At 60.5% G+C, this 15,670-nt stretch overlaps 2 protein-coding genes across 4 annotated transcripts in view; both read right to left on the reverse strand.

The window, feature by feature from the left end:
• Positions 1-127: 127 nt before the first annotated feature.
• Positions 128-2,190, reverse strand: LOC143696441 (uncharacterized). The gene is made up of 3 exons (XM_077192639.1): positions 1,304-2,190; positions 1,192-1,261; positions 128-1,075 (listed from the first exon to the last, which is right to left on the reverse strand). Exons 1-3 carry the CDS (start codon positions 1,984-1,986, stop codon positions 911-913), a joined length of 918 nt encoding a protein of 305 aa, XP_077048754.1. The 5' UTR covers positions 1,987-2,190; the 3' UTR covers positions 128-910.
• The window catches only part of POU6F1 (POU class 6 homeobox 1), a 32,158-nt gene continuing 16,615 nt past the window's right edge, over positions 128-15,670 (reverse strand). Inside the window, exons 4-11 of one of the 3 annotated variants that reach the window (XM_054649059.2) lie at positions 13,727-13,821; positions 12,922-13,147; positions 9,450-9,622; positions 7,713-7,838; positions 7,354-7,593; positions 6,665-6,794; positions 4,692-4,863; positions 128-2,539 (exon numbers count right to left, since the gene is read on the reverse strand). In XM_054649059.2, the coding sequence (XP_054505034.2) occupies positions 2,194-2,539; positions 4,692-4,863; positions 6,665-6,794; positions 7,354-7,593; positions 7,713-7,838; positions 9,450-9,622; positions 12,922-13,147; positions 13,727-13,821 (1,508 nt within the window). In that variant the 3' untranslated portion in view covers positions 128-2,193. Of the gene's footprint in view, positions 2,540-2,998; positions 3,081-4,425; positions 4,553-4,642; positions 4,864-6,664; positions 6,795-7,353; positions 7,594-7,712; positions 7,839-9,449; positions 9,623-12,921; positions 13,148-13,726; positions 13,822-15,670 lie in introns of those variants that run through there. The other 2 variants (XM_077192599.1, XM_077192600.1) reach the window with 2 other exon arrangements.

Genomic DNA, 15,670 nt, shown 5'->3' on the forward strand with positions numbered 1-15,670 from the left:
CCTCCCGCGGGACCGCGGGTTCGATTCCCGCTGCCGCCTCTGCCCGGCCACGGACGGGGGGGCGAGGAGGAGGAAGGACGGAACCCCCCCGCGCCCCCCAAATCCCGAAAAAAGGGGAAAGGAAAAGAAAAAAGAAAAATACTGTTTATTTCACACCACTACATCAAGTGCATCAGTCTGCCGCGGCCCCAGCGGGCGCCCCCGTGTCCCCCCCAGTCGCTCAGGACAGGGGGAGCTGGGGAAGGGGCGCTGCCTCTGCTTTGGGGTTCACGCCCCCCAAACCCGGCGGAGATGTCCCCAAAATCCACCCACGGGACGTCCCCAAGGTGGGGGATCACCTCCAGAAGCCCCTCACGAGGTGGGGAACCCGCAACGTGGGGGTGACATAAATTTGGGGTCACCCCCGGAGAGCCGTAACATCGCCTCAGAAACACAGGAAAAAGGGCAAAACCCAGGAAAATGGAAATCGCTGATTTTGGGTGGGTGGGTGACTGACACTTGGGGGGGGTCTGTCACCATGTGTGTCACAGGTGGGGTCGTGTGTGAGAGGAGGGGGCACACACAGGCACAGGTGGGCACAGGTACAGGCACAGGGACAGAGGGACAGAATCCATGGCCAAAGGGGCAAATCCGTGGCCAAAGGGACAAATCCGTGGCCAAAGGGACAAAATCCATGGCCAAAGGGACAAATCCGTGGCCAAAGGGACAAAATCCAGTGGCCAAAGTGCTGATGGCTGGAGGCCAGGGGCTGTGATTGGTGGGACACACAGAGGGATTCCCAGTGCTCCAAATTCAGGGTGCTGAGGGCACAGGGGGTGGGCACGGGTACGGGCACAGCAGGGGTGGCTAAAGGGACAAAATCAGTGACCAAAGGGACAAAATCAGTGGCCAAAGGGCGGATGGCAGGTGGTCAGGGGGCAACTGTGACTGGGAACTGGGATGTTCTCAGTATTCCCAGTTCAGAGCGTGTGGAAGACGTTGAATGTTGGACACAGGTCTGGGCTGGTGGACACAGGTGAGGGCCTGGACACAGGTACAGGTGTGGTGGACACAGGTATGGGCATGGTGGACACAGGTGAGGGGACCTGGACACAGCTACAGATGTGCTGGACATGGGTACAGTCATCGTGGACACAGGTAAAGGTGTGCTGGACACAGGCACAGGTGTGGTGCTGGAACCAGGTGACACAGGGACAGGTGTGGTAATGGAACATGTGACACAGGTACAGGTGTGGTAATGGAACAGGTGACACAGGGACAGGTGTGCTGGACACAGGCACAGGTGTGATGGACACAGGTACAGGTGTGGTGCTGGAACCAGGTGACACAGGGACAGGTGTGGTAATGGAACAGGTGACACAGGGACAGGTGTGCTGGACACAGGTATGGGCATGGTGGTGGCAGAGGGACAGGTGTGCTGGTGGAACCAGGTGACACAGGGACAGGTGTGGTAATGGAACAGGTGACACAGGGACAGGTGCAGTGACAGAACCAGGTGGCAGAGGGACAGAACAGTGCCCAAAGTGCTGCTGGCAGGAGCTGGGGTGGAGCTGAGGGCGCTCCCAGCACTCCCTGTTTAGGGCATGTGGGGGTCGCTGAGGGGCAGAGTGAGGATGGACACAGGTCTGGGCACGATGGACATGGGTACAGGTGCGATGGGCACAGGCACAGGAGTGGTGGACACGGGTAAAAGTGTGATGGACACAGGTAAAGGTGTGATGGACACAGGTAAAGGTGTGGTGGACACAGATCTGGGCTGGTGGACACAGGCACAGGTGTGCTGGACACAGGTGGATTCAGTACAGGTGTGGTGCTGGAACCAGGTGACACAGGGACAGGTGTGGTGCCAGAACCGGGTGGCACAGGGACAGAACAGGGCCCAAAGTGCTGCTGGCAGGAGCCCGGGCAGACCCAGGGGTACTCCCAGCGCCCCCAGCTCGGGGCACCGCTATTGGCAGAGGGGGCAGAGTGGGCATGGACACACATACAGGCATGGTGGACAGAGGGACAGGTGCGGTGACAGAACCGGGTGGCAGAGGGACAGAACAGTGCCCAAAGTGCTGCTGGCGGGAGCCGGGGCGGAGCCGGGGGCGCTCCCAGCGCTCCCAGCCCGGCGCCCCGGGCGCTGCTGGAGGCGGTGCCGGTGCCGGTGCCGGTGTTGGCGGCGGGGCAGAGCCGGGCCGGGCGCTGCCCTCAGGGCACATGGAACACGTTCAGCTTGCTGGTGTTCTTGAGGGTCTGGCGGCGGTTGCAGAACCACACCCGCACCACCTCTCGCTCGTAGCGCAGCTCCTGCGCGATGCGCGTTATCTCCGCGCCCGTGGGCAGCGCGTTACGCTCGAAGTGCGCGTTGAGCGCCTCCAGCGCCTGCGGGGTGAAGGAGGTGCGGCGCTTGCGCTTCTTGCCCGGCTCTCCCCCCACGAACTCCAGCAGGTGCTGCTGCCCCTCGCGCTGCCGCTGCTCCGCCTCCCGCAGCCACTTCTCCAGCACCGGCTTCAGCTTCTGCGCGCTCTTGGGCGTGATGTCCAGCTTCTCGAACCTGCGGGGACACGGGGACACTCAGGGGACACTCAGGGGACACTCTGTGTGATGTCCAGCTTCTCGAACCTGCGGGGACATGGGGACACTCAGGGGACACTCAGGGGACACTCTGTGTGATGTCCAGCTTCTCGAACCTGCGGGGACATGGGGACACTCAGGGGACACTCAGTGTGATGTCCAGCTTCTCGACCCTAAGGGGACACAGGGGACATGGGGACACTCAGGGGACACTCAGGGGACACTCTGTGTGATGTCCAGCTTCTCGAACCTGCGGGGACATGGGGACACTCAGGGGACACTCAGGGGACACTCAGCATGATATCCAGCTTCTCGAACCTAAGGGGACATGGGGACACTCAGGGGACACTCAGGGGACACTCAGTGTGATGTCCAGCTTCTCGAACCTGCGGGGACATGGGGACACTCAGGGGACACTCAGGGGACACTCTGTGTGATGTCCAGCTTCTCGACCCTAAGGGGACATGGGGACACTCAGGGGACACTCAGGGGACACAGAGGGGATGTCCAGCTTCTCGAACCTGCAGGGACAGTGGGGACACAGGGGATACTCAGTGTGATGTCCAGCTTCTTGAACCTGAGGACACAGGGGACACAGAGGGGACACTCAGAGGGGACATGGGGACACTCAGGGGACATTCAGGGGCACTCAGGGGGGACACAGGGGACACTGGGCAGGGATGTCTTGGGGCTGACATCCAGCTTGTCAAACCTGAGGGGATCTGGAGGCCACGGGAGACCCTCAGGGATGGGGGACAAGGCTGGGACTGGGGGTGACAGTGAGGGGAGAGCAATGCCCAGCACCCTCCTTGGCCCATTCCCTTCCCTTTCTTGTTTCCTCCTTTGCCCCATTTCCTTCCCTTTCTCTCACTTTCTTCCTTGTCCCATTCCCTTCCTTTCCTAATTTTCCTCCTTTGCCCATTTTCCCTTTTCTCACTTTCCTCCTTTGTCCACTCCCTTCCCTTTCTCACTTTCCTCCTTTGCCCCATTTCCTTCCCTTTCTCTCAGTTTCCTCCTTGGCCCATTTTCCTCCTCTGTCCCATTTTCCCTTTTCTCACTTTCCCCCTTTGCCCATTTCCTTCCTTTTCTCATTTCCTCCTTGGCACATTCCCTTCTTTTTTTCTCAGTTTCCTCCTTTGCCCATTTCCTTCCCTTTCTCTCAGTTTCCTCCTTTGCCCATTTTCCTTTTTCTCCACTTCCCCTCTCTCCCCCTCTCTTCCCTTTTCCAATTTTCCTTTTCCCCTCTTTCCCCATTCTCAACTTTTCCTCCTTTCCCAGACTTTTCCTCCTTCTCTCCAATTTCCTCCCATTTTCCTCCCATCCTCCACCTCTCCCTTCCCCCAGTTTTCCATCTTTTCCCTTTTCCCTCACCTGTCCCTGCCCCTGGGCCTACCCCATGTGACCGTCCTGTCCCCTCACCTGCAGCTGGCTCTGTCCCTGTCCCCCCAGGTGATATTACCTGTCCCTGTCCCTCAAAGTGACATTACCTGCAGGTGTCCCTGTCCCTGTCCCCCAGGTGCCATTACCTGCAGATGGCCCTGTCCCTGGCCCTGTCCCCATCCCCCCAGGTGCCATTACCTGCAGATGGCCCTGTCCCTGTCCCTGTCCCTGTCCCTGTCCCCATCCCCCCAGATGCCATTACCTGCAGATGGCCCTGGCCGTGGCCCTGTCCCCCAGGTGCCATTACCTGCAGATGGCCCTGTCCCTGGCCCTCTCCCTGTCCCTGTCCCCCAGGTGCCATTACCTGCAGATGGCCCTCTCCCTGTCCCTGTCCCCCAGGTGCCATTACCTGCAGATGGCCCTGTCCCTGTCCCCTAGGTGCCATTACCTGCAGATGGCCCTGTCCCTGGCCCTCTCCCTGTCCCCCAGGTGCCATTACCTGCAGATAGCCCTGTCCCTGTCCCTGTCCCCCAGGTGCCATTACCTGCAGATAGCCCTGGCCGTGGCCCTGTCCCTGTCCCCCAGGTGCCATTACCTGCAGATGTCCCCTCAGGTGCCATTACCCGCAGATGGCCCTGTCCCTGTCCCTGTCCCCCAGGTGCCATTACCTGCAGATGGCCCTGTCCCTGTCCCTGTCCCCCAGGTGCCATTACCTGCAGATGGCCCTGTCCCTGTCCCCCAGGTGCCATTACCTGCAGATGGCAGACTGGCTGTAGGCAGGGCCCTCGGTGGCTGTCAGGGCCTGCCCCACCTGGGTCTGGGTCAGCCCCAGCGAGAGGCGCCGCAGTTTGAAGTTCTTGGCGAATTCCCGGATTTCCTCCAGGTTGATCCCGTCCTCCTCTGTGCTGGGTGGGGCAGGGGGCTCTGGGGGGCACGGGGGGGGTGAGCGCTGGGGCTGGGGACCCCAGAGCCTGCAGTGCCCATGAACCCAGAGCCCACCGTGCCCAGGGGAACTCAGAGCCCGCTGTGCCCCCATATTCCAGAGCCCACTGTGCCCAGGGACCCAGAGCCTGTTGTGCCCAGAGCCTGCTGTGCCCAGGGGAACCTGCCCAGGGACCCAGAGCCTGCAGTGCCCCCATATCCCAGAGCCCACCGTGCCCGGGGGAACTCAGAGCCCACTGTGCCCCCATATCCCAGAGCCCACTGTGCCTGGGGACCCAGAGCCTGCAGTGCCCATGAACCCAGAGCCTGCAGTGCCCATGAACCCAGAGCCCGCTGTGCCTGGGGACCCCAGAGCCTGCAGTGCCCCCATATCCCAGAGCCTGTTGTGCCCAGGGACAGGGCCTGCTGTGCCCAGGGACCCCAGAGCCTGCAGTGCCCAGGGGAACTCAGAGCCCACTGTGCCCAGGGACCCCAGAGCCTGCAGTACCCAAGGACCCCAGCCCCTGTTATCCCTTTTCCCCTGGACCCCAGACCCAGCGCTCCCTCCTCCCAGTGGTTCCCTGACTCTGATTATCCCAGAAAACCCCAGTCCCTGTTATCCCTCTTCCCATTTCCCTGTTATCCCCTTTCCCTGTCCCTGTTATCCCTCTTCCCATTTCCCTGTTATCCCCTTTCCCTGTCCCTGTTATCCCCCTTCCCTGTCCCTGTTATCCTTCTTCCCAGTTCCCCTTATGCCCCTTCCCAGTTCCCCTTATTCCTCTGCCCAGGAACCCCAGATCCTTTATCCCAGGCCCCATTATCCCTTTTTCCCATAGTCCCTCTTATCTCTGCCCAGGGATCCCAGACTTTGTTATTTCTCTTCCCAACACTTTCCAGGGGAAAGTCCCTGTTAATCCCAGAGAACCCCAGTCCCTGTTACCCCTCTTCCCAGTTCCCGTTATTCCTCTGCCCAGGGATCCCAAATCCCTCAGCCCAGACCCCCGTTATCCCTTTTCCCACACTCCCTCTTATCTCCTCCCCCAGTTCTTCTTATCTCCTCCCACACTTTGTTATTTCTCTTCCCAGGATCCCACACTCTGATATCTCTCTTCCCAACACTTTCCAGACCCCACTATTACCAGGGGACCGCAGTCCCTGTTATCCCTCCTCCCAGGGACCCCAGACCCCCTTATTCCTCCTCCCAGGGACCCCAGACCCCATTATCCCTCCTCTCACCCCATTATTCCTCCTTCCAAGGACCCCAGACCCCATTATCCCTCTCCCCACATGGCAGGATCCCAGTTCCTGCCATGCCCCTTCCCACTATTCCCCTTGAGCCCCTGTGCCAGCCATGCCAGCCCCTGCCATCCCTGTCCTCCCAGTGCTCCCTGTCCCCCCAGTGCCCCATTGTTCCCAGTGCCCCCAGTACTCCCAGTACTCCCTTTGCTCCCAGTGCTCCCTGTCCTCCCAGTGCTCCCAGTGGCCCCAGTGCTCCCAATACTCCCAGTGCTCTCATTGCCCCCAGTGCTCCCAGTGCCCCCTGTCCCCCCAATTCCGCCAGTGCTCCCAGTCCCCCCAGTCTCCCCCACTGCCCCCGGTGCTCCCAGTCCCCTCAGTCCCCCCAGTGCCCCCAATGCCCCTAGCACTCACTGTCCCCCCAGTGCCCCCAGTGCTCCCAGTCCCCTCAGTCCCCCCAGTCCCCCTCAGTCCCCCCAGTGCTCCCAGTCCCCCCAGTGCCCCCAGCACTCACTATCCCCCCAGTGCCCCCAGTCCCCCCAGTGCTCCCGGTGCCCCCAGCACTCACTGGCCACCAGCTGGCTCACGGTTGGGGTCTCGGAACCCGGGACGGGCCCCGGCGATGGCGGCACCGACACCTTGGGCACGGCCGGGGGGCTCGGCCCCACCCCTGCCGGGGCCGGCTGGATGGGCTGGACCTGGGGGGGGGCGACATGGGCGGGGCTGGGAGGGACCCAGGGGTGACGGGGGGGGGACTGGGGGTCACCTGAGGGGACCACGGGTGACCTGGGGGGGACCGGAGGTCACCTGGAGGGACCGGGGTGACAGGGGGGGACCTGGGGGGGGGGCCTGGGGGGGCCTGGGGGACCCAGGGGTCACCTATGGGGGGGGGGGATTGGGGGACGTGGGGGTGACCGGGGGGGGGGAGGGGGCCCGGGGGTGGCCTGGGGGTAACTTGAGGAGGACCCGAAAGTGACTTTGGGGGTCACCTGGGGGGACCTGGGGAGAGGGGGGATGACTGGGGGGGGATCCGGAGGTGACCTGGGGGGGACCCTGCCTCGGGGGGCTCAGGGAGCTCAGGGGTGACTCAGAGTGACTCGGGGGTCTCGGAGTGACTCGGGGGGGGGGGGCTCAGGGGGTCTTGGGGTGACTCGGGGGGCTCAGGTGACTCGGAGGGTCTCGGGGTGAGTCGGGAGCACTCAGGGGGTCTCGGGGTGACTCGGGGGGGGCTCAGGGTGACTCGGGGTGCGGCCTCACCTCGCTCTTGATGGGGGGCTCAGCTGGGCCGTTTTTCTTGCCGGGGGCGGGCGCGGGGGGGGCGGTGGCCAGCGCGGCCCCCGTGGCCAGCGTGGCCCCCAGCGTGGCGATCACCTGGCCCTGCGCGTTCAGCAGCAGCTGCGGGGTCACCGCTGTCACCTGCAGGCTGGGCGGGGCCGGCGCGGGGGCGGCCGCGGCCACCCCGGGGGGGGCCACGACCCACGGCAGGGTCCCGATCACCTGGGGGGGGACACAGCGCTGGGGGACCCCAAAACCCCCGCCCCGAGGGGGGGACACGGCCCCAGGTGTGGCAGCCCCGGGGGGGGCACGGGCAGGGGACCCCCCCCCCCCCGCGGTACCTGGCCCTGCGTGGTGCTCAGGAGCTGCCCTGGGATCCCCTGGACGCTGGGGAGGGGGGTGGCGATCACGGGGGGGGCGCTGAGGGACCCCAGGATCTGCGGCTGCGCCCCCAGAGCCGCCGTGAGCTGCGGGATGGAAACGGGGTCAGAGCTGGGATAGCGGGGGCACCGGGACCCCCGGGGGGCGTCCCCCCCTCCCCGTGGCCGCTGGAGTCCCTGGGGGTCCCTAAATCCATAAATCCCCAAATCCACAAGTCCATAAATCCCTAAATCCATAAATCCCTAAATCCATCTGCTGGGAGCTGCCCAAAGCAGAGTTACAGCTTGGGATGGGGAAACTGAGGCAGGGATTGAGTTCAGAGGAACGGAGGCTGAAATCCTGCCTGGGGAAACTGAGGGAGGGACTGAGTTCAGGGAAACTGAGGCAGGGATCCTCTCTAGGAACACTGAGGTCACAATCTGCCATGTGGAAACAGAGGGGGATCCTGCCTGGGGAAACTGAGGCAGGGATCTTGTTCTGGGCCCCAGGGCTGGGATCCTGCCTGGGGAAACTGAGGCTGGGTTCCTGCACAGGGAAACTGAGGCAGGGATCTCATTCTTGGAAATGGGGGCTCAGATCCTGCCTGGGGAAACTGAGGCAGGGATCTTGCATGTAAAACCAGGCTGGGATCCTGCCTGGGGAAACTGAGGCAGGGATTCTGCACGGGGAAACTGAGGCAGGGATTATGTTCAGGGAAACTGAGGCAGGGATCCTGCTCTGGAACACGGGGTCTGGAATCCTCCTTGGGGAAACTGAGGCAGGGATCCTGCACAGGGACACTGAGGTCACAACCTGCCATGTGGAAACAGAGGGGGATCCTGCCTGGGGAAACTGAGGCTGGGATCCTCTCCAGGGACACTGAGGTTACAATCTGCCATGGGGAAACTGAGGCAGGGATCCCACTGGGGGAACTGAGGCTGGGATCTTATACTGGGAAACTGAGGCAAGGATCTCACCTGGGAAAGGGACTGGGATCTTATACTGGGAAACTGAGGCAGGGATCCTCCCTAGGGCCATGTGGAAAGTGAGAGTGGGACCCTGCTTAGGGAAACTGAGGCTGGGATCTTGTTCTTGGAAATGGGAGCTGGAATCCTCCCTGGGGAAACTGGGGCTGGGATCTTATCCTGGGAAAATGAGACCAGAATCCTGCTTGGGGAAACTGAGGCTGGGATCCCACCTGGGAAGTGGACTGGGATCTTCTCCTGGGGAAACTGAGGCAGAGATTCTGTTCTGGGACATGGTGGTTGGAACCCTGCCTGGGGAAACTGAGGCTGGGTTCCTGTTCTTGGGAAACTGAGGCTGGGATCCTGCCTGGGGAAACTGAGGCAGGGATCCTGCACAGGGAAACTGAGGCAGGGATCTCATTCTGGGAGTCGGGGCTGGGATCCTGCCTGGGGAAACTGAGGCAGGGATCCTGGTCTTGGGAAACTGAGGCAGGGATCCTGCCTGGGGAAACTGAGGCAGGGATCCTGTTCTTGGGAAACTGAGGCACGGATCCTGCCTGGGGAAACTGAGGCCGGGATCCTGCCTGGGGAAACTGAGGCAGGGATCCTGCCTGGGGAAACTGAGGCTGAGATCTCGTTCTGGGCCTCGGGGCCGGGATCCTGCCTGGGGAAACTGAGGCACGGCCCGGGCCCCGCCATTCCCGGGGCTCCCCGCGGCCCCTGAGCCCGGCCTGGGCTGGGCTCGCTCCTTACTATGCCGGGGTTAAAGGCCAGTCCGGCGATCTGGGGCTGGACGGACACCGGGGGCTCCTTTGGGGGGGTGGGCGCCGGGGGGGGCTGGGGCAGCAGCGGGGGCTGCCCCGGGGGCGGCCGCGGCGCCGGGACCGCCGGGACGGCCGGGACGGCGGGGCTGAGCACGGCGGCGGCTGCGGAGAGACGGAGACACCGTCAGTGGCCGGCGGCGGCACCGCCACAACGCGCCCGTGTCCCCCCCCACATCCCCGGGTGTCCCCTCCCTCCCGGGGGTCGCACCTACAGCCGGGGCTGCTGCCCGGGCAGCCCGAAACGTCCCCGACACACCTGGCACAGGTGCACGGTCCCTAAAGCCACCCCGAGCTGCGGTCGGTCCCTCCCGTCCCCACCTGAAGGGCTCCAGCCTCGCCTGCTGCGGGGGGGTAACACCTGGAACCCCAAATCTGCACCTGGAGCCCCAAATCTGCACCTGGAACCCCAAATCTGCACCAGGAGCTGCACCTGTAGCTCCAAATCTGCACCTGGAGCCACACCTGGAGCCCCAAATCTGCACCTGCAGCTCCAAATCTGCACCTGGAACTACACCTGGAACCCCAAATCTGCACCTGGAGCTACACCTGGAGCCCCAAATCTGCACCTGGAGCCCCAAATCTGCACCTGGAGCTGCACCTGGAGCCCCAAATCTGCACCTGTAGCTCCAAATCTGCACCTGGAGCTACACCTGGAGCCCCAAATCTGCCCCTGCAATCCCAAATCTGCACTTGGAACTACACCTGGAAACCCAAATCTGCACTTGGAACTACACCTGGAACCCCAAATCTGCACCTGGAGCCCCAAATCTGCACCTGGAGCTGCACCTGGAGCCCCAAATCTTCACCTGGAGCTGCACCTGGAGCCCCAAATCTGCACCTGCAGCTCCAAATCTGCACCTGGAGCTACACCTGGAACCCCAAATCTGCACCTGGAGCTGCACCTGGAGCTACACCTGGAGCCCCAAATCTGCCCCTGCAATCCCAAATCTGCACTTGGAACTACACCTGTAGCTCCAAATCTGCACCTGGAGCTACACCTGGAGCCCCAAATCTGCACCTGCAGCTCCAAATCTGCACCTGGAGCCCCAAATCTGCACCTGGAGCCACACCTGGAGCCACAAATCTGCACCTGAAGCCCCAAATCTGCCCCTGCAATCCCAAATCTGCACTTGGAACTACACCTGGAGCTCCAAATCTACACCAGGTGCGACACCTGGAGCCCCAAATCTACCTGGACCTCACCTGTTGCAAGCACGTGCCACACCTGGAGCTCCAAATCTACACCAGGTGTCACACCTGGAGCCCCAAAGCTGCACCTTCAGTACTCAAATTGCCCAAGCCCATTCAGCTCCCATGCAGCCACACCTGGAGCCCTAAATTTACACCAGGTATCACTTCTAGAGCCCCAAATCTACACCTTGATACTCAAATCCCCCAAATCCAAGCCCACTGGGCTCCTTAAGCTGCATCCACACCTGGAGTCTCAAATCTACACCAGGTGCCTCACCTGGAGCCCCAAAGCTACACCAGGTGCCTCACCTGGAGCTTCAAAGCTACACCTTGATACTCAAATCCCCCAAATCCAAGCCCATTGGGCTCCTTAAGCTGCATCCACACCTGGACCGCCAAATCTACAGCAGGTGCCACACCTGGACCCCCAAATCTACACCAGGTGCCACAGGTGGAGCCCCAAAGCTGCACCTTCAATACTCAAATCCCCCAAGTCCAAGCCCATTCAGCTCCTGCAGCCGCACCTGGAGCCCCAAATCTACCTGGACCTCACCTGTTGCAAGCACATGTCACACCTGGAGCCCTAAACCAGGTACCATATGTGGACTCCAAAATCTACATCAGGTGCCACACCTGGAGCCCCAAAATCTACATCAGTTGTCACATCTGGAAATCTACACCAGGTGTCACAGGTGGAGCCTCAAAGCTGCACCTTCGATACTCAAATCCCCCAAGCCCATGCAGCTCCTGCAGCCACACCTGGAGCCCTAAATCTACACCAGGTGCCACTTCTAGAGCCCCAAATCTACACCAGGTGCCACACCTGGAGCCCTAAATTTACACCAGGTGCCACTTCTAGAGCCCCAAATCTACACCAGGTGCCTCACCTGGAGCTTCAAATCTACACCTTGATACTCAAATCCCCCACATTCAAGCCCATTGGGCTCCTGAATCTGCATCCACACCTGGAGTCTCAAATCTACACCAGGTGCCACATGTGGAGCCCCAAGTCTGCATCAAGTGTCACAGGTGGAGCCTCAAAGCTGCACCTCCGATACTCAAATCCCCCAAGTCCAAGCCCATTGGCTCCTGCAGCCACACCTGGAGCCCCAAAGCTACTCCAGGGTTCACACCTGGAGCCCTAAATCTGCACCTTTTATACTCAAATCCTCCAAATCCAAGCCCATTTCAGAACCCTCCTGGAGCCACACCTGGAGCCCAAAATCTACACCAGGTGCCACAGGTGGAGCCTCAAAGCTGCACCTTCAATACTCAAATCCCCCAAGCCCATGCAACTTCTGCAGCCACACCTGGAGCCCTAAATTTACACCAGGTGCCACTTCTAGAGCCCCAAAGCTACACCAGGTGCCTCACCTGGAGCTTCAAAGCTGCACCTCCGATACTCAAATCCCCCAAGTCCAAGCCCATTGGCTCCTGCAGCCACACCTGGAGCCCCAAAGCTACACCAGGTGCCACAGGTGGAGCCTCAAAGCTGCACCTTCAGTACTCAAATCCCCCAAGTCCATTCAGCTCCTGCAGCCACACCTGGAGCCCTAAATTTACACCAGGTATCACTTCTAGAGCCCCAAATCTACACCAGGTGCCACACCTGGAGCCCCAAATCTACACCAGGTGCCACTTCTAGAGCCCCAAATCTACACCAGGTGCCTCACCTGGAGCTTCAAATCTACACCTTGATACTCAAATCCCCCAAATCCAAGCCCACTGGGCTCCTGAATCTGCATCCACACCTGGAGTCTCAAATCTACACCAGGTGCCACATGTGGAGCCCCAAGTCTGCATCAAGTGTCACAGGTGGAGCCCCAAAGCTGCACCTCCGATACTCAAATCCCCCAAGTCCAAGCCCATTCAACTCCTGCAGCCACACCTGGAGCCCCAAATCTACACCAGGTGCCACTTCTAGAGCCCCAAATCTACACCAGGTGCTACACCTGGAACCTCAAATCTACACCAGGTGCCACACCCGGAGCCCCAAATCTACACCAGGTGCCACTTCTAGAGCCCCAAATCTACACCTTGATACTCAAATCCCCCAAATCCAAGCCCATTGGGCTCCTTAAGCTGCATCCACACCTGGAGCCCCAGATGGACCCCAGGTTTCACACCTGGAGCCCCAGCTCTGCCCTCTGCTCTCCTCTCAGCTCCCCGGTGCCGGTGCCGGCGGGCGGGGCGGGGTTACCTGCGGTTACCTGTGAGATTGGCTACGGGCGGTTTGAAAATCGCCCCCGCAGGTGCCGCCGGCGTCAGTCCCGGGAGCGCGGCGAGCGTTGCTGTGGGAATTGTCACCAGGGCCAGCGCCTGCTGGCCTGTCACCTGACCTGCAATACTGATGGGGATAAGAAGAGGTTGAGTAACTGTCCCTGCCGGAACCATTACTCCTGTCACACCTGTGGCTAAGCTTTCCTGAGCCAACACCTGCGGAGATAAATGAGATTTGAAAGAGAAACACAAATCAACGCCCTGCTCAGCATCAGGGAAACCCCCGCGGGGCCCCCCCGCCCCGCCTGGGACACCCCTCTGGGGAGGGGGCAAAGGGGGAACTGCCCGGGGAATCCCTCTGGGGGGGGGGCAAAGGGGGAGCCCCCCTGAACTGGGAACCCCTGGGGGAACCGGGGGGGGCTCCCTGGTGAACCTCTGGGGGCTGGGGAAGGTAAAGGGGGAGCCCCCCTGAACTGGGAACCCCTCTCCGTGGGGAGATGGGGGAGCTCTGTGAACTGGGGGGCACTGGGGGGCTGTGGAGGAGCCCCTCTGGAGGGGATTAAGGGATCCCCCCATTACTGCTGACCCCGCTCTGTGGGGATGGGGTGGGGCAGAGAGGGGATCCCCTTTACCTCGGGGACCCCCCTAGCTCAGAACCCCTTCTCCATAGGGACACAAGGGGCACCCGGGGCCTCCCTTCCCGCCCAGGTCTGCGCGGGGGGACAAAAGGGCTCCCCCTTACCTGGCCCCCTCCCCGGGGTCCCCCCTGGCCCCGCAGCCCCGGGGGACAGTTACCTGTGGCGTGGCCTGCACGGCCAGGTGTGTCACGCCGGGCTGGCTCGGGGCGGGGCTCGAGGCCACCGGCGTGGGCGATGCTGCCTTGGCTTTCCCTGGGGGAGAACAGGTGCGGGTGAGAGGGAGACGCCCAAACTCTGCACAGCCTCCCCCAGGTGTCCTCAGGTGCGCTCAGAGCCCGGGGACGGGACGCAGGAGGGGCAGGGACCCGGGCCAGCCGCAGTGAGACCAGGGCGGTGACAGCCACCATCCCCCGGGGGCGGCTTCCTCCTGCCCCGGCAGGAGAGAGGATGGGACAGGGGACAGCGGACAGGAGCGTGTCCTGCCGGATTTGGGGCGCTGGCCAGCAAGCAGCGAGGAATAAAGCGGGATCTGCCCAAAACGAGAGCGGCCGGGGGGAGGACCCACAGCCCAGGTGACACAAGCCAGACACGGCCTTGGCTCCCAGGGATGGAACCGGGAATGATCCCGGAGGGAGAGACCCAGGAGAACCGTCCGGAACGATCCCGGGAGGGAGAGACCCGGGGGGAACGATCCAGGGAAGGAGAGACCCAGGGAACTGCTGGGAACGATCCCGGGAGGGAGAGACCCGGGGGGAACGATCCAGGGAAGGAGAGACCCAGGGAACTGCTGGCAACGATCCCGGGATGGGAGAGACACAGGGGGAACGATCCAGGGAAGGAGAGACCCAGGGAACTGCTGGCAACGATCCCGGGATGGGAGAGACACGAGGCGGGGGCCACGGGGAATGATCCCAGGAATGCGAGACCCAGGGGGTACCGGGAATGATCCCAGGAGGAAAAGACCCAGGGGAACCGGGAACGATCCCGGGAAGGAGAGACCCGAGAGGCACCGGGAACGATCCCAGGAGGGAAAGACGCGGGAGGCACCGGGAACGATCCCAGGAGGGAAAGACGCGGGAGGAACTGCTGGGAACGATCCCGGGAATAGGAGAGACCCGGGGGGAACCGGGAACGATCCCGGGAATGGGAGAGACCCGGGTGAGACATAAACTTTAAGGAATTTGGAGATTTTAGAGGAGCTAAGATTTTAGTTAGAGAGAAGCTTAATTGGAGCTAATGAAAATAAATGGGTAGGCCTTGATGAAGTTAAGAGTTCGTAGTTTAATAATTGATTGCTTGTCAGCACAATGTTTGGTTAGCTGGGTTTCTAATGAAGAATATAGAAACTGATAAATGGCTTTTAGGAACATCAGACAATTGTAGGGCTCCTCTGTTCTGAAACCAATTGAAGACGGGGAATGGGAGTTCTACCAAGGGTTCATTTGTCAGATTTGCATTGAAAGGGTAGAAAGGTCAGAACGAGGAAGACTTCATTTACTTCCTCATTTTGGGACCCCTCCCCATGAAAGGGACCCCATTTCAAGGGACAAACTGCACATGCTTAATGGCTTTTGAACTAATTACCATAGGAAGAGGGGAATGGGATGTACCAAAGTTATGAATATGCATTTATATGTGGGGTATTCAGTACTTGTATAGATAAAAGGACTCTGTAATCACCTGTAAATTGCAGTGTGTATTTGGCAGTTATCCCACAATAAACATCCACTTTCTAACTCCAAACTCTTAGAGAGTTTTTGGATATTGGTACCAGATCAATATCCATGTTGGGAGTGGGATGTACCAAAGTTATGAATGAGTGTTTGTATTTTGGGTATTCAATACTTGTATTGAATTGACGTCTATGGATATCAAAATCCATAGATTTTGGATATCAAAATCCAGTGATCAATATCCATATTGGGAATGGGATGTACCAAAGTTATGAATATACATTTTTATTTTGGGTGTTCAATATTTGTATAGATAAAAGGACTCTGTGATCATCTTTAAATTGCAGTGTGTATTTGGGAGTTATCCCACAATAAATATCCACTTTCTAACTCCAAACTCTTAGAGAGTTTTTGGATATTGGTGCTAG

The sequence above is a fragment of the Agelaius phoeniceus genome, chromosome 35 (assembly GCF_051311805.1).
Source record: "Agelaius phoeniceus isolate bAgePho1 chromosome 35, bAgePho1.hap1, whole genome shotgun sequence".
In the NCBI taxonomy this organism is placed as follows: Eukaryota; Metazoa; Chordata; class Aves; order Passeriformes; family Icteridae; genus Agelaius; species Agelaius phoeniceus.